The 21164-nt window shown below is 45.4% G+C and overlaps 1 protein-coding gene across 2 annotated transcripts in view; it reads left to right on the top strand.

Annotated features, from left to right (window-relative positions):
- LOC139053093 (probable G-protein coupled receptor CG31760) overlaps window positions 1-6611 on the top strand; it is a 180405-nt gene extending 173794 nt beyond the window's left edge. For both annotated transcript variants that reach the window (XM_070530256.1, XM_070530249.1), the window contains one exon: window positions 4293-6611. In XM_070530256.1, coding sequence (XP_070386357.1) covers window positions 4293-4520 — 228 coding nt within the window. In that variant the 3' untranslated portion in view covers window positions 4521-6611. The remainder of the gene's footprint in view (window positions 1-4292) is intronic.
- Window positions 6612-21164: the final 14553 nt, after the last annotated feature.

The raw sequence follows: 21164 nt of genomic DNA, 5'->3' as shown, positions 1-21164 counted from the left end.
GATCAGCGCAATTTCCAGAATTCCCACAAACGTGATGTACAGATATATACGCACACGCCAAGGCAATTGACTTAAACGAATGAGCTACAGAAAGTAAAATTCTACAGAAAAGACACGAGCGTTATCCGAATGCAGTCCAGCATGTACTTGGATAAGAGCAACGTTCGATCGCCGTGCATCTTCGGACGCGCTATCGGAAATAAGCCTCTGTCATCACTTGATTCCTAGTTTACTTATCCCCCGTTATCAATATCGTCCGGTACGATTGTAACGTCGATTATGGGTCAATGCTCTTCGTTGAAAGATTCTGACTGAAATTCCAGCGTGTGGGCTATTGAGGTCATGCGCAGCCATGCCGAAGACAAGTCACGTACAAACCGACGCAACACGGAAACAAAAGTTGGTAAGGTGCTTCGAATTTTCGAAGACTTTGCCTGGAGGTTGGGGGGCATAAGAGAGGCGCGCAACTATGAGCAAGAGCATGACTTCCATTAAGCCTAATGGTGCACATTTCAATAAAAAACGAAATAAAGCACCCATATCTGTAAATTTAAGTTCCCTATCGTTCGTTAATCTTAGCGCAAAGCGGTAGTTATGTTGGACGCCTTCGAGATTCGGGTACCACCTTCTTCGCCAACAACTGAAGGGCTACGGCGGTTCCCCTTTAAATGAATTTTTCCTCCGTATTGTACAACTGGGCCTTCGCTGCGGTAATTGTTCACAGCTACAGAAAGAATAACCGTTATCGCCTATCGAGAGCGTTCTGCAAGTATCGCATTACTCGTGGGAGGAAGCCGTCGCTTTTGCGTGCGTTGGCAATGCTCTCGACTCGCTCAAGGCTAATTCAAATGCGCTCGTCGCTTTTCCCACTCTCGTGTCGCGTAGATGTTAATCTCAAACCAGCCTCGGGCACACGCGCTGCAACTGTGCTCTCCGGCGATCAGCGGGCGTGAGACTTTTACCGATGGTGCGCTGCCTAATTTCTATTCCGTGTTGATTGCTTGCTACACGTCGAGACAACGAAGCGGTGGGGGGGGGGGTCTTTGCTTCTTTAACGTGCTCTCTTGTTCCGAGCCAAGCTGCGCCAGTGCTTTTTGATTAAAATATCCACTGTAAACATGCCAGATGCTCATTAGTACAACGGATCTTTTAGCTTGCAGATAGTTCTGCGTACATTGGCTCCACGCTGTGAGCTGGCGCAGTTCGTTGCTATCGTTTTATAACGACGAGACGCGGTCGACGTACATTTTTTTAAACTTTTTTTCACAACACAAGCTCCCATGCTTAGCACTTCTATTTGCCTTACCGGCCCTGAAAGTTGTAAGAGAATTTCTGTATTAAGACGGCAAGCTGGGCGAGTTGGTGGTTGAACATATTCCTGTGGGTGGGCAGCGCAACCCGGACGAAGGACGAAGGGAAGAACACGACACGAGCGCAGACTAACAACTGGTTTATTATTTCAAGCAACGGACTATAATATACAGAAAATGTAAACACGTGTAAAATGACGTTTACAAGGGTGTTAGCCTATCTTGCTATTCAAAAAATCAGCTTCCTTATCCTGTAGAGTGATAGAAGGCTGGCTGACGCATGCGCCTGAGCTCACATGCATGAAGTAGGCCTCTACAATCTCGCGGTTAATTTGATGCATATTTTTATAAAGTATTTCTGTTTGTTCAAACATGGGTTTGCATGAGCAAACTCTACAATGCGCGGCCAGATTCGAACCTGTTTCATTCCTGATTGCACCTTGGTGCTCCCTAAGGCGGATGTTAGGGCAGCGTTCCGTCTGCCCAAAGTACATTTTGCCGCACGAAAGAGGGATGACGTAGACCACTCCCACCGAACATGCCACAAGCTGCCCCAAGTGTTTGACGCGGCATGTAGCTTTGGACGGCTGTTTAGGCCTATTGACAAGATTGCAAATCTTTTTTAAGGAGTTCTTTGCTGAAAAGATTACTTGAACGCCATATTTCATGGCTGTCTTTTTTAACCCATGCCTCATCTTATGTACATAAGGGATGACTGCGTACTTTTTAACTTTTTCGATCTGTCTTTGGGGTGCGTCCCCTTTCTTTATTTTCTTCACTAGCCCTTCACATATTGATACAATAATGCATTTTGGATTATATATCAATATGTGAAGGGCTAGTGAAGAAAATAAAGAAAGGGGACGCACCCCAAAGACAGATCGAAAAAGTTAAAAAGTACGCAGTCATCCCTTATGTACATCAGATGAGGCATGGGTTAAAAAAGACAGCCATGAAATATGGCGTTCAAGTAATCTTTTCAGCAAAGAACTCCTTAAAAAAGATTTGCAATCTTGTCAATAGGCCTAAACAGCCGTCCAAAGCTACATGCCGCGTCAAACACTTGGGGCAGCTTGTGGCATGTTCGGTGGGAGTGGTCTACGTCATCCCTCTTTCGTGCGGCAAAATGTACTTTGGGCAGACGGAACGCTGCCCTAACATCCGCCTTAGGGAGCACCAAGGTGCAATCAGGAATGAAACAGGTTCGAATCTGGCCGCGCATTGTAGAGTTTGCTCATGCAAACCCATGTTTGAACAAACAGAAATACTTTATAAAAATATGCATCAAATTAACCGCGAGATTGTAGAGGCCTACTTCATGCATGTGAACTCAGGCGCATGCGTCAGCCAGCCTTCTATCACTCTACAGGATAAGGAAGCTGATTTTTTGAATGGCAAGATAGGCTAACACCCTTGTAAACGTCATTTTACACGTGTTTACATTTTCTGTATATTATAGTCCGTTGCTTGAAATAATAAACCAGTTGTTAGTCTGCGCTCGTGTTGTGTTCTTCCTTTCGTCCTTCGTCCGGGTTGCGCTGCCGACCCACAAGAATTGCTGTCTCAAGCGCTCACCGACGGCGAAAAATGGAAGCAATCATTTTTTTTATTTTTTCGCAACGAAACACCTAATATGTCACTGCGGTTTGGGGAAAACCTGGATCGGATTTGTTGCCTCTTCGTCGTCTGTGGCATCCGGCATACTGAGCTCGGGGTCGCAGATTTATTCACGCCTCGACGGCTGCATTAATGTTGGAGCGCAGAACGAAAACACTCATGTGTGTTAGTTTCGGTACGTGCTAAAGAATCTAAGGTAATCAAAATTAACCCCAAAACTATCCACTACGCCGTCGCTTACTTTTGGTGGTGAAAACTAAGTAAACAATTTAACGTCTCGCTGTACATATCCTGCTCACTGCCTGCTATGTGCTCTCATTGAGGCTATATGTAGTGCTGGAAAGGGCACTGCACTCACAAGCTGAACACTTTTTTTCTCACATCTTTCCTTTTCTTTTTATACGGAGCAAAGCGAAAAGAAATGCTTCTGCTTGTGCTGCTTTTACAGCTTGGCATATCAACTGAGTTCGTGCTCTATAGGACTCTGACGACTTTTCCTGCATGAAATTGAAATCGGGGTACCTAAAACAGGCGGTTATTTCTCACACTGAGTCTCGCCGCATTCCAATATATTGCTCTATCAGACACACGACGTCTGTTAACGCAACACAAATTTTTGGCACCGAAGAAACATGAGTTGTATTTTAAAGTGGCATGCTGCTGGGTAAGATTAGCCATGATCCTCAAACTATACTTTTGATCACAAAATGCTTATTGCACAACGACGACGCGTTGGTCTGCCGTTCTGAGGGAATGACGGGAAGTGGTTTTATATCGTTGAAGAGGGAGCTTGCCTCACATGTGGTGCATACAACTGCCGCAGCAGACCCGACTCTTTGGCGAAAGCCGAGAGAGAGTCGCAGGCCGCTCCACGATCCTCTACAGTGCTGACGAGTCGAATACATTCCTAGCAGCCGGCAGCCTCTTCTGTGCCGAAGGTGTCTCCCGCTCGCCATACTGTGTAGTCTTGGGGCCCAAACGAGCCTATTCGCTGTATATATATCAAGGGATTCTACGCTGTCAGGCCAGCGATAACGGTGGCGCTCGCAGCAAGACGTTGTCCTGCCACCGCTATCTCGTAGATCCGCAAAAAGAGACGACGCCAGAAAGGCACACCTGTGTATTTTCCTTTCGCGTCTCTTGTGTTTTCGCGAACTTAGTACTTTGAACACTGAAGCGAAGAGTTATTATATGCAGAAACGTGCGCGGCATCATTTTCTTTCTTTATATGGGCGCTTCAGTGAGCATTCTGCACTATACGTCCAAATGTCGGGCTCTTATATGGAAACAAAAAGTATCCCATGACTGTGTCACCTGATGCAGATCATCGCGTGGTGGGCTAAAAGGTTCTCGCGCTCTGTGCAGGAGGAGATTCAAAAGCTGGCGGCCCAGATCGAATTCATGAAGATCGTTCACATGGAGATGAACAACCGCCACCTGAAGCCCAAGCACGGGGGCTTCTTCAGCAGCAGCAGTCAGGGCAACTCCACCCAGAGTCCCGTGGTGAAGGCGATGTGCATCAAATTCGACAACACCGACTCACCCGGCTCGCGCGTCTCGCCCGCCGCCGAGCTGGTCAGCGAACGAGTGTGAGACCTGTTCTTCCGACGAACTTCTGAGGCCGATATTGTTTCAATGACAGTGCTGGTTGTGTTGTGTCCTGTCAGAAGTGACTCTGTAGTGATGTAAGCGACCACCCCAGTTTAGCAACCTTTGGGCGAGCTTGGCGACGCTCGGCACTGGCCCTATGAGGCGGTAACGCCGTTGGCGCGTTCGCCAGGTGGGCCAAACGGGAGTGTCGGCAGCGGAGGCCGCGCGGGCTTTTGGAGCGAGTGCCTGGTGTTTTCATTTTGCCATCGCATACATCATGCGATGGGCACAACGTGTTTATCGTGTACTGCAATCACGAACATTTACCTGAATCCACAAACATGATGCAGTTTTCCTCAGTAGTGCACCGTGGAAGAGAAAAAAAATTAAGAAAGGGAGAGAGAGAGAGAGAGAGAGAGAGAGAGAGAGAGAAGGTTTACGGCCGAGAGAGCTGTGACCTGCCCGTCCGAAGGCGGCGCTATAGCCAGCGCCTTAAACGCGTGCCAAATCTACACGGCTCTGTACTCCAGTAAATACGCTAGTGGATACCACGCGGCGCAGTAAATAAGTAGGTTGTCAACTCGGGAACGCAGATGCGAAACAGCGGTCAGCTTTGCAATAGACTATATATATGGCTATATGATTTGCTTAAATGCTCCAACGGTTGCTGCAACAGCGCTGTGCTCGGTTCAACGGAGTGTAGAGAGATTAGTGTTCTTGAAAAGATGCACCTGGGCATAAAAACGAGTAAAGACACAATGCTTCATTTCGTTACGTCTTCTAATGCAGCTTCACATGGGCGTGAAAATATAACATTGTGTAATTTCTTGATCTCAGTGAGGTTTCTGAGCGAGATATGGCTCACATTTGATCATCCTACTCAAATTCTTCGATCGCGGAAGCAGTCGCAATACAAGATAAAAAGACACTTGATCTTTATAATGAGTACGGCATGAACCGATATCCTCGAGGCGCATTTCCAAGAGTCGAGCAGGAAATGCTAGCACGACGGTCGAAAGTGAACTGAAGTTTCCTGCTCGTCTTTTAAGAGCACCGTGTTTCGTGTGATGACTTTTAAGGGCACTTTGGTGCATGAAAATTTGGTACATGAAATATAGACCCATATTCTGCAAGGCGGCAACATTAAAAAAAAAAGAAAACATGTTTGGGACCTTCGCTTGCACTTCGTGTTTTAGGCGTGACAGCTACGAACACTTTAAGTATCCGCACTGCTGATCCTGTAATGCCAGATATGGTAAACCAATGTGGGGCATGACTGCCTTCAATAACCCTACGTATTTTTGTACGCTTAGTGTAAAAGGCCACATAGCGCAGGTTTTATGCAAAGTAAGACCCTTCACATCACCACTTCCTACCACGTCGCCAATCGTAGCTATAGCGTTCTACGACAGGCCGGCTGTTGATCGCTTTCGAGGGTGGCTTTGAAAAAAACATACCCGCGCCTCACGCGAACGACGGAAGGCCGCGATTGTCTCGAGCACACCGTGGATGTGAAGGAAGGGGATTGGGGGAAGCAACAACGTATGCGTCGGAGAAAACAGTGCCGCCAGAAGATCTAGTCCGATGATTACCGCAAGATGTGCAGTCACATTTTTGTGTGTTCTGTGTCACGCAGCGTACCTATACATCCACAAGCATAATCACAGGATGTGAATCTTATTTCGCAGTTTCACTGAGATATCTGCACTTGGAGTCTAGCTGTCTGAAATGTTCCTCACTCTGTGTGCCACTGTATACTGTTCCTTCAAGAAAGAATCCCACGTGTGAATGAGGCGAGTGACGTTGTCGATGCCTTTTCTCGGAGCCTTGCCCGGAGATGGAAGGTTGTCGTTGTTTGTTGAGTGAAAGGTGGTATTTCGTGTAGTTCTGTTGTGCCGTGCATCATCACTGCTTGTGAAAATGTGGAAGCCAATGTGATGGAGACGTTGGTCGTGTTTCTGACACGGTCAGCAGAAGGCGTCCAGTGAAACTGACGTACCTAAGCTGTAGTCGTTGTCGGTCATCGATGTTCTTCTCAATACCCTGTGGTTTTTTGCCGCTGCCTGGTTTATTATATTTGTAATCGCTATCGTTTCCCCGTGATATACTTTTTTCTTGAGAAGCCTTCGCTCAACAAGCTATTATTCGAATTGTAAAAAAAATAAGTCCCGCAGCTCAGATATCAACGTCAAAAAAAAACTATGAGAGAAAGGCGGAGTTCCTTTAAGTAGTTCGACGCTGACGCACCTTATAGTATATATATATATATATATATATATATATATATATATATATATATATATATATATGAAGCTAAAGACAGGCTGATATGAGATGATTTTAATCTCACCGTTTCGTGAAGAAAAAAAATTTTGCACCTATCATTTATACGTGTGTAGAACAGACTCATATATTCCTGTCGTCACCATGTATATACACGAAAAACAGATGAGAATCATTGTTCCGCTGTTCAATGAAACCGCAGTATACGCAGTGTGCAGAAAATCGGCTAGCTGTCCAATAGCTGGAGTGATAGCTCTTGTCGAAGAAGCGTACAGAACGTAAGCAAAGTCGAAGTTTTATAACGAACAATGTAGGTCAGTTGTGTTTTCTCACTATTAGCGTGCAATCATGACTACGTCCGTTGTAATTGCGCAACGCTTTCAACTGACGCTACTTGTTTGATATTGTGCTGGCTAGCAGGAATAAAGTAAGCTTTAGAAATAACGCAGAGAGACTACTAAGCTTGACCAATCAGCTACGCTCCTTAGGTTTACACTAAAAGTGAAGAAGGCCTTATAAGGGACAGCGTTTCGTTGCTTGTTTTTCGTTACAGTGTGGTTGAACGGCTGTGAGCCGTGTGTACTAAATGCTGGTTATCTTGCAACATGGCATCATTAAATTCGCACGACGCACACCTGAACTGTTCGCAGTTCGATTTTCGCTGCAGAAAAAAAGTGGTCAGTGACTATTTCTAACGGTACCTATTCGCTCCTCGCAACCTTAATTTTCCAAATGCGCAAGTACACAATCTTTCGCATTGGAAAACGGCATGAGCCTATACACATACACATCGGCTTTTCTCCAATATCGTTTGTTGGAAGTGCGTGGCTAAGCAATATATCTATAGTTATACTTGCGCAGTCCATTTTAGAACTTGGTATTTCAAGTAAGGAGCAGTAGTCCGCACAAATGCATTGTTAATTGTCCATGATTTCTAGCGATTGCTTTTTTTTTTCACATGCGTCTACGCATGTGAAACGTCCTACTCTGTTCACTCTAGCGTTTGTGTCTGTGTCCAAAAGCTTACCGCCAGTTGTCTATAGTCTGAGCAGTCGCTTCTCGAGTTATTTCGAGTGGAACGTTGAAATAGGGTGCGTAGGAGGCAAGGCGCCTCCCGAAATACTTTGCTTGGGAAAATATTTTCTTCCCTTTCGTGAAGACCTAGGCAATTCAGGCCAGCTCACATAGGCCCTGGGTTATTCTGCCAGCTCATATCCGCGGACAACTAATCACTTTCTCTCTTGGTCGTTGATTTGATAAAGAATAATAAAAAAATAGGCGATTTCGAGTGATCACCGTTCAGGCTTCGCGAAGCCCACCTACTTTTGGCCGCGCAATGTAATGCGAATGTCTGAGTGAAAAGCCTGTTATCTTTGACCTGGAACAATCTCTCAACGGCGCTGCGCCGTAGAACATGCGGTGAGCAGCAGCGCAAGTGGTGAGCACTTTATTTGTCAAAATAGTCATGAACGCGCTCACTATAGGTCGTGCTGTATACTCGACTCGTAAATAGTAGGTTTCGACGCGTACCAAGAAACAGTGTAGAATGGTGTAGAATGGCGGCACACTTGCGTACGCGCTAGAAGTAGCGCGCAGTCCATGAGGCACCTGCCTCATGTCCCCGATGAAAAACCCCGTCAACTTACAAGTACCTTCGAACTCCGCATTTATGTGGGTGTGTTCTTAGTGTAAATATCAGTCTGTGACGCGTAGTTAAATATCAACGTTTCCAATAACATTGCCATTGAATGTTTCACAGCGCCGTGCGGGTTGTTATTATAAAGTATTTTGCCGATGTTTCTTTTTATTATTTCTCTTTCATTCTGTCTTTCCTTTCTTTACTGCTATCATTTTCCGCAGCTGAGCTTCAGGACACCGAGACATATACTTTCTCGGTTGTAATCAGCCTGATAATTTGTCTTACCATATGAAATCAAAAGGACAGCACACCAGATTGTTTGAATCTTCTATGAGCTGATTTGAACAGAGGATTTGCACTGCTGAATGAGACATAAATAGCTTACAGGGGCCGGATTCACGACTTTTGAGGCTGGAGCGTTAGGACGGAGCGCAGATTCACACTTGCCAGTGTCTTGGCCGTAAGGCGCTTGTTGCAAGCGCCTATTACGAGCTAGGCAAGAGTAGAGTAGAAAGCGCAGTTATTTGCCTTTGTCTGTGGTTTTCGGAAAGAAAAAGAAAATGCCACCTTGTGACACACTTCCACTTGCGATATTGCGTATTGTACAAGCGTGAACCCGACCCCTTACTATTTTTCTGCCGCTAGTGTCGGAAAAGCAGTGCCAATACATTATTTTTCAAGCTGTCCTGTACCAGTTGCCTTAGCGGCGCCAGCCGCTGGGAGAACCAGTGATAAAAAAAACGATGCATAGTATATTCTGACCGGAGTCAGCAGAGCATGCCGCATAAGACCGCATTTATTGCAAGCCGCGAAGACACGATTGTGTCATGTGTCGACGGCATTTATTTTATCAAACCTAAGAAACTGCGCAGCGCCGAAGGAATATGAGACTTTGCCTAGGCTGTCCAAGGTAAATGTACCTGGTAGCGAAGCTTCCATAGGAGCCCATACGTTCAAAACATGGCGGTCCATCGGCAGTCCATGGGGCTTAGCGCCATCTGTATGTGGTGGGAACACTTCCGGCGGAAGAAAAAATAATGTGACGCCATGTCCGTTAAAAGCAGATGTGACGTCATTTTGTTTTCGAAGGCGCGAAATTTGTTTTGTTGTTGTACCTTTGGAGCTATATATTCAAATGCCCTGCCATTCGACTTGATGGGCGTTTCGAGCTTTCAGGGCGGAAAGCGATGCAGGAAAAGGCCAGCCGTACGGTTGTCGAAATCGCATCTCTGCACAGAACATACTTTCTTTGGAGGCCGACGAAAGCTTTAGGTGTAGAGTGCTGATCCTATTGTCGGTCGGCCAGCGCGGTCGCACGGAAACAACTACACATCTGGCGGTCGTAACTCACTACTTTTTGACTGAACAGATTAAGAAGCAATGAAGCTACCCGCGTCACCAAATTCAGACAAACTTTGACAAGCAAGAAAGCACAAACTGTGAGGGGGGGCGTATTTCAACAGGTGATACGAGTGCGCCTTTCTGCCCATTTCAAGACGTGCATTGCATTGCGAGTGATAGTGGCGCCAACGCCCCCTGCTTAAAAGAAATGCATTTATTATTAATAATAAAATTAAACTTGTATTTTCTTAACTCGTCAAGAATGTATAAAATTGTCTAGGAATTTTATTTTCGTTGAATGAATCTAACTGGGCCTCGTGTGATTTAAAAAACGCGTTTTTTTTCGCAATGTTTGTTCCCTCCAAACATAGTCGCGCTTCAATCGCTGCTCCCATAACCCCCCATGCTGATGTCGGTGACAATCTGTACTGAACCGCTTTTCGCCCGAAGCTTCGCGACCTATTTGAATCGACCTTGGGCTGTCTGCCGTAAAAGTGCAAGGTTAAGAAAGTTGCGCCCTAATATCAAATTTGACGCGCGTCATGGCGTTCACTCTATAGGTGCAACTCGCGGAGGGGGAAAAAAAAAGAAAGAAAGACCCGAACTTTTTCTTGCATAGATAGACAGTGGTTCGTTACTTGTCGCCACAGTAATCCACCGCCGTAACTTGAGCTATCGAATCAGGCAAGCGGCCAATCGACGAAACGTGGAAAATGGTTGGCTCCTGCAGCGAACACGCGCGCATATTCCTCGCGGCTGCTTGGTCGCTTACGAGGTGGTTCAAACGAACAAGATCTTCCAGCCTGGGGGCGAGAAATGTATAGCCAAAGAAAGAATGCAAATAGAAATGCGCTGACTTTGTGACAAGAGAAAAAATACTGCAAGTACACTGAGCGGACTTTATTCGTGTATACAGCACAGGTTGCCCATAGTGGTCTTCGGGCAATTAGAAATAAAGCGATGTGGGAGCATTGTGAATTTAGGACAAGTAATCTCTGTGTGGAATCGCTTGATGTCACGTGCTCATCAAACGCTCACAGACGCTAACACTATAAGTCAGATGTCATCAATTTAGTAAAGCTTACCATGCGTGTTTTTTGAAGACGTCAACAGCGATACAAATCACATTAGGGGCGCCCGCGGTCTCTCCATCGGTGTTATAGAAATACAGAAATAAAATCCCTTGAGGCACAAAACTTGTCAGCCATACCTGTTCATAAAAAAACAAGCACAGCCACTGACGGACGAACGAAATTATTGTTGTTCCAAGATAGTTTCCGACCTCTTTGACTAAGCGGTCTAAAACGTGCTTTGTTTATTGTATAGTGCTAGCTTATTGCGGAATTAATAGTCTCTTTCATGAGTTCCATTTCAAATGGAAGGCTTAGTTACGCGTAACAGTGAAGATTTCATGGCGTCGACGATAAGCTAAATGTAACGAATGTTCCAGGTGTTCTTTTCTGCCTCTTAAGCCTAGAGACATCCCAAAACTCGAGCATGTTTGTTACCCCTAACCGGTGGTCTTTCAAGATTGCCAATAAAATTGACCACCTAAAACGGCTTTGTTAAGACCGGAAGACGTAGAGAAAATTGAAACTCTTTCATCTGAAGGCGCCTCGAGGCGTCAGCTATATTTATCAGGGGTGAAAATGGCCGTTCAAAAGAAGTGCATGTTTAGTCGTCGAATAATTCGATTAGGCTGCATGAAACATAATTACTATTGCTTGGAAGCCCTTCCTCGTAATCGTAATTCCTGCTAATTAGTAACTAAACTAGCGTCAAGATCTGCGCTAGTAAAAGTTCGGAAGTTAGCTTCATAAATTGTATTATAGCTACACATCAGAACAAGCCATGCTATTGAAGTTATCAAAAGTGATTCAACAAGCGACGTCTTAGGCTGGAGCAAGGGTTCTTCTATTGATCTTATTTGGAGTCTAAAATTTGTTGTATCCTAAGCATTTAAAAAGGCGGCCGATACTAGTTCCCAAGAGCCAACCATTAGAAGTGTACGTAAGTCAGTTTGGTGCACGTCCAATGAACTATTTTACTTTAAACTGCTGTGTTATAAACGCATTTCTGACAAAGAGTTCATGAAAAGGACAATTATGTACGCGGATGTATGTCATGATAACGTTCATACCTCTGTGACATTGCTGCATTTTTAAAGCTGGAGTAAAGCATTATTGCGTGTTTGTGCCCGTCTATAGAGGTACAGAAAATGGGAGAATAACATTTGCAATTGCGTCGTGTTCACGCGTGATAATATGCAGCCTAAATAGCAGCTGCAGAACGAGAAGGTTCCACGATGTATTTTTGTAAACTTAAAATGTTGGGACACCCGTGATGGGCTTAGACTGAATGTTAGTCCGTAGTGCTATATTTCACTCCTATTAGTCGGATTTAGGGCTAAAATACGGCACTTCAGAAAGTAACTATATGCCAGTGACAAGGTATCTTTTGTTCACAGTTGTTTGTACTTTCTTTGAAAGTTAGCTTTCTTTTGTGCAATGCGGTTTTGCTGCTCTGTAATAGCTGTGAAAAGGTTGTGTGCCTAGTACTTGAACAACAAAAATACCGATGGACATTTTATCACAATTTGTCGCATGTTGTGGCGTTGTTGTTGAATAAAGGTACATTTTTTTCACAAAAGATAAAAACAGAGAGAGTTCTTGGGTTTACTGTAGTTGATTCTTTTCGGAACCCTTCCTTTTATCACAATAATGTGCGCTTACAGATACACAAAAAGGTTTCGTGATGGCTGGGTCTGAAAGTATACTTTCGAGCCGCATTCGCCGCCATGGCCATGAGTGGTGGTGGCTAACACTCCCAGGGCCAGGTTTACCAAACATTCACGAATATTCAAGATAAGGAAAAAGATATTCAAGACCACAAATCGGTTGAACATCTCACGCGTCATGCGGAGATTGTGGTTCTGGCTTCCACCAGCCCCCCAAACGTGTCATTTCCTTTCCATTTCCACTTTCAGTTTTTCTTATTATTAATGAAATTGAGTAAAAAACTCTATAAACACACACGTTAGTATCTCCTATGCTTTCCTTAACTTCATTGTCTGTTGGGTAAATATGTAAGACTGTATACAACATGTGTTTTGCGACTGCCCTGAGTACGTGTCACCGTGGAAGACGCTATTCTACGCTGACAGGCATCGGAAGGCAAGCATTGTCGGAAGATGTTGCATTGGTTGCATTGAGTGACCAGGGGCACAGCAGCAAAAACAGCTACCCGGGATATATGGCTTGTTTGCGGAGCATCTAACTGGACTCGAGGCTTAACAACGCCACTGCGTTACATGGATGCGTCGTACGCATCCCTTCGTCCTGTTTTCATGATCATCCCCTTCTCCCCCTCCCCATGTCCAGAGTATCAGGACGGAGAGCATAGGTCAGGCCGACCTCTCTTCATTTCCAATAATAAAGTCGCTTTCTCTTTCTCGTCTCTTGCTTCGTATGTTTCTCATAAAAAAAAAAAAACGAGAAACTTGGTTCCCCCAATTTTCATTGCATTTTTTTGTAGCAAAGTCAATTAATGTCCAGTGCCAGTTCTGTGCATTTATTATTCCTTGTCTCGTATTATTTATTCTATAGTAAAATGTTTGACATTGACATGCTTGGAAGTTCAGGCTAACAAAACAAATCTACAAAGTGGAAATAAAGGTAAAGAAACGGAGGAATGACCAACATTTATCGCACAAAGGCTCATAGAAAGAAAGGCCACGTCTTTTGTTGCATGCTACGTTGCAATTTAGGTCTTGCGCTGCGAAACAATGACGCCATGTCAGAAAGCGCATGTAGCGCTCACGCTCACGCCACATGTAGAGAAAAATGTAAAATTATTTACGCCTTGTTGTTTGAAGACAGCCCTTGTTTTTGTGACCAGTACCGAAAGTCTGGCCATGGCAGAGCTGGGCTCTCGCATGAACGAAGCCATGTTTTATAGAGGATGGTTTCACGTAACTTGAACCAAGGATTTAATGAAAGTGGTTAACCCCAGCTGAATGAAACCAGAACGTATGGTTTGCCGTCATGTGGCACTCCTTGTAGTATTTTTTTTTGTATTCCTTTTATTAGTTCACTAACTAAGATCATTGATGCAAGTATTTAATATTTACTTGACGGTCAAGTGTGTTTCGTTATGTCGTAGAGGGGATTAGGAATGACCAATCCAATTTTTTGTGGCAACGTACATGCTGCGTGCAATTTTTTCCGGTGTTTAAAGAAAGCCCACGAAGTATAAAATAAAACCACGTGACTGCGTCATGCGCTATCGTAATGCAGCGCTCTCAACCGCGCTTCGTGCGAAAGGACCGTGCGCGTTGACCGTGGCGAAGTGAGCAGCCGCGACTCTCGGCATCGGCTTCACAGGGCGTCAGCGTCTTTGGCGGTGGCGCACGGAAAGGACGCGCCGTCGCACCCGATAAGCGATAGGCTCAAAGCGCGGTCAAGAGCGCTGCAATGCGATAGTGCGTAAGCGTCGTCACGTGGTTTTATTTCATATTTGGCGGGCTTTCTTTAAACACCGAAAAAAAAAATCACGTAGCATGTGCGTTGCCCCAAAAAGTTGGATTGGTCGTTACTGAACCCTCTCTACAAGGTAACGAAACGCACTTGACCCTAAAGTGAATATTTCAAAAATCGCATAATTAATTTTAGTTAACTATCTAATTAAGCGAAATATAAGAATATCCTGAGGAGTGCGACATGACGGTAAACTATATGTCGTTGGTTTCACCCAGCTGCGGTTGAACACTTCTTTTAAAATCCTTCGTTCAAGTTACGTGAAAGCCCCTCTATAAAAAGCGCCGTTTGAAGTATTTATTCACCGATGCAAACAAGTGCTGCTCTTCATCTCGCTCTTATTTACGCCGAGCGTTGTTGACGTACAAAAGCGTTGTTCTCGTGTGCAGTAATTGGCACACATTATAGTCGTAACGTTGGTGGGAGCGCTGCCCCCACTGCTGACGAAGCGCAGGAGGGAAAAGAATTGTAATATAACCTTTAAGTATTCTACGAACAGCTCGTTCGTTGCTGCCGCTAACATCCCAGCTGGACTGCATGGCGTGTTGGGCGACGGAGTTAAGCAGAGGCCGTTTCATTGTGCGACACGAGGACGACGACATCCCAGTACAGGTGGCAGTTAGCCCGTACACAAGGAGCTAATCATAAACACGGCGCGGTTCTTGCAGTGACCACCACAGTATGCCCCATCAAGAGTTATATTTTAAACCTACGCAATCGTACCGATGAGTCGCGCATATTGATGCAGCGTGCCACATGCCAGAATACCTGTTGAGGAAAGGCTCATGCTGGTTACGCGGCGTGACGTTATCAACAGGGGTCGAACAAGGGATATGTCTTGTTCGAAATGGACATATCCCTGTTACACGAACACTGTAGATCACATCAAGTGTCCATATTGAGCGGACTCGTGTCTTGTTCGAGCAGCCGGCCTCCTATATGATCGTGTCTCTTCGTGCGGTTGATGTGGCATGGCAAGGAAGGACACAAGGAAGGCTGCTTCACGCTTTCCGCTGCGGCCGCCTGTTACGCTGAAGGTGGACCGTATACTAAGGTACGCCCCGCTTTCAGTCCTGCAGGACTCAATGCGTTCTTGAATCCCAGAAGGAACAAAGAGATTCTTTTTTTCAACACATGTGACACCACTGTGGCTGACTGCTCAGAGTGAAAAGAGCACGCACACATCCATCATCAGACCTACACGGCCATTACCCGGTGCAACGAATCGCATTTCAACGCTTGCACCGCCGGTCTACCAATTGCAACTGTATACACATACCTGTGCAAAATGACATGCTCCACCTTTGGTCATTGCTGTCGCCAACAAGATAGCAAATGCAAGCGTGAAGTGTCAGCCCCAGAGACTGCCTTCGAGTTGAGCTGAAGCCTGGGCAAGCTATTTCTATACTAAAGGTAAGGCCTCGCCAGCTGGAGCCCGTGAACTGCTCAAGTGAATTCCCCCTTGCGGACTGAATGATCCTTTTCGGGAAGTGATTTTACTCTTCCAGAAGAAGGTATGGAATTTAAATTTTAAAATATGAATGGCATTATTCCTAGATTAAGATGCATGTATGTAGTTTGTCCACCCCTCCCAAGATCATCCCGTTGTGCAGTTACCACCTGAATACTTTGAAGCAAAGACTGCGTGTTCGGTAAGTAACTGTGATATACCCCGCAATTTCCTTACCAAAAGTTGCAGGGAGCAAGAACTTATTAGCTCTCTGTCGTTCGACACACGCTACGGTTCTTGGTGCAGTCAATAAAATAGCGTTTGTGCCATTTGATTTCACGGAAGCTTTTGAAAAATTGAGTACTTTTTACAGCGGTACTTGTTACGGCGTCATTTCCCTGCTAATTTTGACATTCGACTGCATCTGCGGCCGCCTACCATCGCAAGAATTGCGAAGTACTTTGTGACAAATTTAATTTAAGAAAGAAAGTCTAAATGTCTAGGGAGAGTTCGAACAACGGACCCACAGCTTGTCAGCGAAAGATTCTACTTCTCAGCCACTGTGGCACTGCTGCAGCCAAGAAAGAAAACTGCGCCTGGAGAATACACTGTGATCTGGCCTCTCGAGAGCTTGCTAAAAGGTTTGTCTTACGACACGCTTTACAGCTTATCCATAAACCAACGCCGAGGTGAAAGTCGTATCTCACCGAAGACTCACAATTCTTAAGTGAGACCGTAGGGAGAATGCCTACGTGTAGTGGCGAAAAAATTTTATAACATTGAGAATTCGTACGGGTTCCCTTGCGCGGGAAGCAAAATGCATCGTCGCTTCTAGGAATCTCCTCGTCAAAGTATATCTGTCTATGGTCTGCCGAAGCGTACTACAGACCACGTGCTTTATTTGGAGGCACAGATTAACACACTTTGAGAACTGGGAGAGTACACACGACGAGCCCAGGTGCTGCGTCTAGCCGCTACGTCCTCAGGCTGAGGTACACACGTCCCGTTCGGCAATAATCCAGAAGCTTCTATTCTTCCAACACCTTCGGCGCCACGGCGTACCGTGTTGGCGGCCACTGTCCACCCCATTTTGACCGATGTGGGGGAACATGAGCGAAGTCGGAGGCGTTACGCGGACTGAGTGCTGCACTCTCGCGGAATCACGCCAGCACTGCCTGGACAAACAGCGATGGTAGCAGCGCAGCAACGACTGCTCCTGGAAAATCATTAAGTACCGCCTGTGCAGAGCTTCAAGCGATTCTGAAGGCTGCCCAAGCAGCCAGAAATAGACGCTTCGAATATTGCAGCCCCCTACACATATACACGGAATATGGCAACTACGTTGTGCGGTATCCCGCAGGGTGGAGGAACTTTCATGAAAGGGAAAAGTGCCACGAGAATGTAGCACGAAGCTACAAAGAAAACCCATACACGGATTCGTAAGACGCTGTACACAAGTTAAGAAAGACTGACGCGCACCCGCTAAGAACAGCCATTCGCAAAGATGCGATAATTCTGCGGAATGAAGGTATTGAGCTACTCATTAATTGGACACAAAGGAGGGAATGAGCGAGCGGACGCGTTCCCGTGGAGAGAACTTTTACTCTCCACAGGTTCCCCTTGCCCCGCTTCCGTTGCAACCTGATAGGCAGAAGATGTCGACACTGTAGATGTTCACTTGCAGCTCCAATCAGCACAGGAAGCTTGCTCTTCAAGCTCTTCCGCCCTGAAGCCATGACCCACTTCCCTCTGAGCTTCCACGCCAGGAACACGTTGCACCCCGTTGTTTGGCCGCCGGCACGGTGGTCCTGCCTACGTTGATAGCACAATACCTGGACGACTTGCTGAACCTATCCTGTGGCATTTGAGACGTGGCTAAGCTAGTCCAGCGCACGATCTGCTATGGGCATGTCCCGACCTATCCGCAACGCGAGAAATCTGTATTGCTGGGTTACAGAGCTCAGTAGTTGTGTTAAATGACTGGATCCTTCCGAAAGGCACCCCTACCCACTGGAAAGCCAATCGAAAACAATAAACCCAATCTGAGCACCTCGCCGGAAGCACCACAGGGGTTTAGGTTTATATATTTTTAATAAATGTTTCTCTCTTTCTGTTTCTTTCTCTTCACCGCCAACAAGCGCCACCTACAAAAAAAAAAGAAGTAGGAAAAGGCGGCTCAGATTATAGATTAGGAAATAACTAAAGCTTTTCTAAAATTAGATTTCTCGTGCGCATCTGCGAGTGTTTATGCCAGCCAATAGCGATGGAATAGCGCAAAGCTTATTGCGTATAATATTGCCCCAGATATTTATTTATTTATTTATTTATTTATTTATTTATTTACTTATTATACCCTCAAGATACGCTTGTAGATTGGAGAGAGGAGGGGCAAGGTAAATACAGAGGCAAATCACACAATAGTTGATTATAGAAAAAAATTATAAGTGCAAAGAAGTAAGAACTTCCGAAGAAAGCGTCAAAGCGAAATATGTGTAATTCAATAATTAATAAAAAGGAGAAATAAGGAAGGAAGGCAACAACATGGCAAAAAGCATCGCAAAACATGGTATACAAGATAATAAGAATGGTAAATAGAAACTTGGACAGCGTGGCAAAAATACTGCTACTCAATATGGGCAAAACTGCCATTTATTTTCTTTTATTTTTATAGCCTCCGTGGTTAGTAGTCCTTCTGTTACGCTTTGTCTTCGTCGTGTTGGCGAACGCGCACCTTTTGCCCTTTGCCGTGTGTCAGTCAGGTAATAGCCATTAATTTATTACAGCTGCTCTGCATAATTTTTTTTTGAACCCCCCGTGGTTGCTCAGTGACTATGGTGTTGGCTGTTAAGCACGAGGTCGCGGGATTGAATCCCGGCCATGGAGGCCGCATTTAGATGGGGGCGAAATGCAAAAACACCTATGTACTTATATTTAAGTGGAAGGTAAAGAACCCCTGGTTGTCCAGATTATTCAGGAGTCCCCCACTACAACATGTCTCATAATCAAATAGTGGTTTTGGCACGTAAAACCCCATCATTTTATTCACTTTAACTTCTTTAAAGCGTCCAGAGAGGTATACTGCTAGGGGCTCCGACCGTGGTTTACATTTATTTTCTTCATTTTTGTGATGTAAGCCCTACAAGAATTTTGTTACCTTCAGTTGCACAGTGTCGCGTTTTTCATTGTGTTTGTCTCTTTTATTCTTGGTTCTGTGTAGTTTCCATTACCTCCTGTGTGGCCAATTCCCTCGTGAGTGTAAGCCATGTGATGAGACTGCAACCACAACAACCTTCTTCGTCCGGCGTGCTCCGGGCATTTCCCAAGCAACAATAAACTCCGAAATAATTCTGGCGCTAATAACATGTCCCACTGCATCGATTATCTTATTGGGCAGGTCCCGGTGAACACGGCGTGAAACATCTTAATATAATTTTTCAGCGTAAACTGTAACAAGGCTTAGCTTTATATGCCTAAGGAATTAGGTAATCAGCATTGGAAAGTAACGATGGCGTACTGTTCCTGCTGGTCCTGCGCATTATATTATCAAGTTGTAGGCACGGTGAAGAACACAGTAGCGACAACTGTGAAGTGCATAAGTAACTATTTTATTGGACAAACTTGTGCCCAGCAAAACAAGTAACGCTCAGGCACAACGATAGGGGGCGAACGAAGTCGGCGATCGTCGAAAATCTGAAATGTGGGTCAAGCTCATATATCTCGCCGAAGGTTCCAGCGTAATCGCAGGTGCCAGCGTGCCTTCCAGAAAATGCTACATAATTCACGTCCCGCATACAATCAGATTATACAAGGTTCGGTGACAACACACACAATAGATGGAACCAACGATAACTTTAGAGTGCAGTCCCCGAGAAAAGCATAAGTACACGTGTCAATATAAAAATCCTGGATGCGCTCCACCTGACCGCATTATTAGTAAAGAAAAAAAAAAGAATTACGCGGCGATATCAAGTCCGCAATCTAAGAACCGCGCCAAGACCAAGAAGCCTCGACCAAAGATTCTTGAAGCGATCAAGCACAATGACTCTTTACGAAACTGTTATCAGACACGGCGAGGCTAATCGTGCCCGTAGGAGACCAGCTGGACTCTTCAAGAGCTCGGCTAATCACTGGTTAATGCCGTCTAAAAGCGGTTAATGCTTATAATGCGTGTGTACGGAACAGTATAGTAGTCTCCAAGCGGTATCAGTCATGAACACCTGTACATCGAAGCAGTATATAGCGCGTACACTCTTCAGCAAAACTATACTGTTTTTCCACACAACGATAATCGTCATTTGTCATGTCCGCATTTCCTTTCTTTAACGCGGCGAGCCCGGTACTTCCCAGTAACGAACGGCATGCGCGTTATCAACATGACATAGCATTTCCGACAGGAAAGTAACGGGTGCGGCGTTTTCAAGAAAGGAAATGCAAGCAAGGCAGATGACGATTATTGCTGTGTGGCAGAGATACACCCCAAAGGGTGCAACTTTGCCTAAGAGTGTACACTGTACACTCTTAGAAAAATTTACACCGCGCCACATGCCGCGAAGACGTCATGGCCGCGTCATGGTAATGCCTCCCTAGCAGGGCAAGGCTAACCGTTCTGCAGGTGTTCACAACAAAGTTCCGTCACTCACTCACTCACTCACCCTTTGGGGCGTATCTTGTCCCACAAAAATAATCGTCATCCATGCTGCCCACTTTTCCTTTCTTTAACGCTGCGAGCCCAGTACTTTACAGTCACGAACGGCATGCGCCTTATCAGTGTGACGCAGCATTCTCGACATTAAAGTAGCGAGCGCCGAGTTTTCAGGAAAGGAAACGCAAGCAAGGCAGATGACGATTATTGTTGTGGGACAAATATACACCCCAAAAGGTGCAACCGTTTTAAGAGTGTTAAAAACATTTACACCCTTTGGGGTGTATGTTTGCCACCCAACAATAATCATCTGCCTTGCTTGCATTTCCTTTCTTGAAAACGCCGCGCCCACTACTTTCCTGTCGGCAATGCTATGTCATGATCATAACGTGCATGCCGTTCGTGACTGGAAAGTACCGGGCTCGCAGCGTTAAAGAAAGGAAATGCGGACAAGACAGATGACGTTTATCGTTGTGTGGCAAGATATGGCTCAAAGGGTGTAAACTTAAGAGTATGTTCGCCCGCGCTTCGAACTAGAAGGGACTTTTGAGCGGGACTATTTCTTTAGTCGCGGAGGAATTGGCTGCCGCACTTCGGTCATCTGGGCCGGGCCTCTCTTGCCTTCTTATGATTGTACCCGACTTTAGAAGTAAATACTAACTAAACTAAACAAGCAGCAAGTTTCCGCTTGTGAAGCCGTAGTCTCTAAGCAAAAAAAAAGGAAGAAGAAAAGTATGGCGTTTTACGTGACAAAACC

This window comes from Dermacentor albipictus, chromosome 1 (assembly GCF_038994185.2).
Source record: "Dermacentor albipictus isolate Rhodes 1998 colony chromosome 1, USDA_Dalb.pri_finalv2, whole genome shotgun sequence".
NCBI lineage: Eukaryota > Metazoa > Arthropoda > Arachnida > Ixodida > Ixodidae > Dermacentor > Dermacentor albipictus.
The sequence above is the reverse complement of the archived record's forward strand: the minus strand, read 5'-3'. Positions and strand labels throughout refer to the sequence as shown.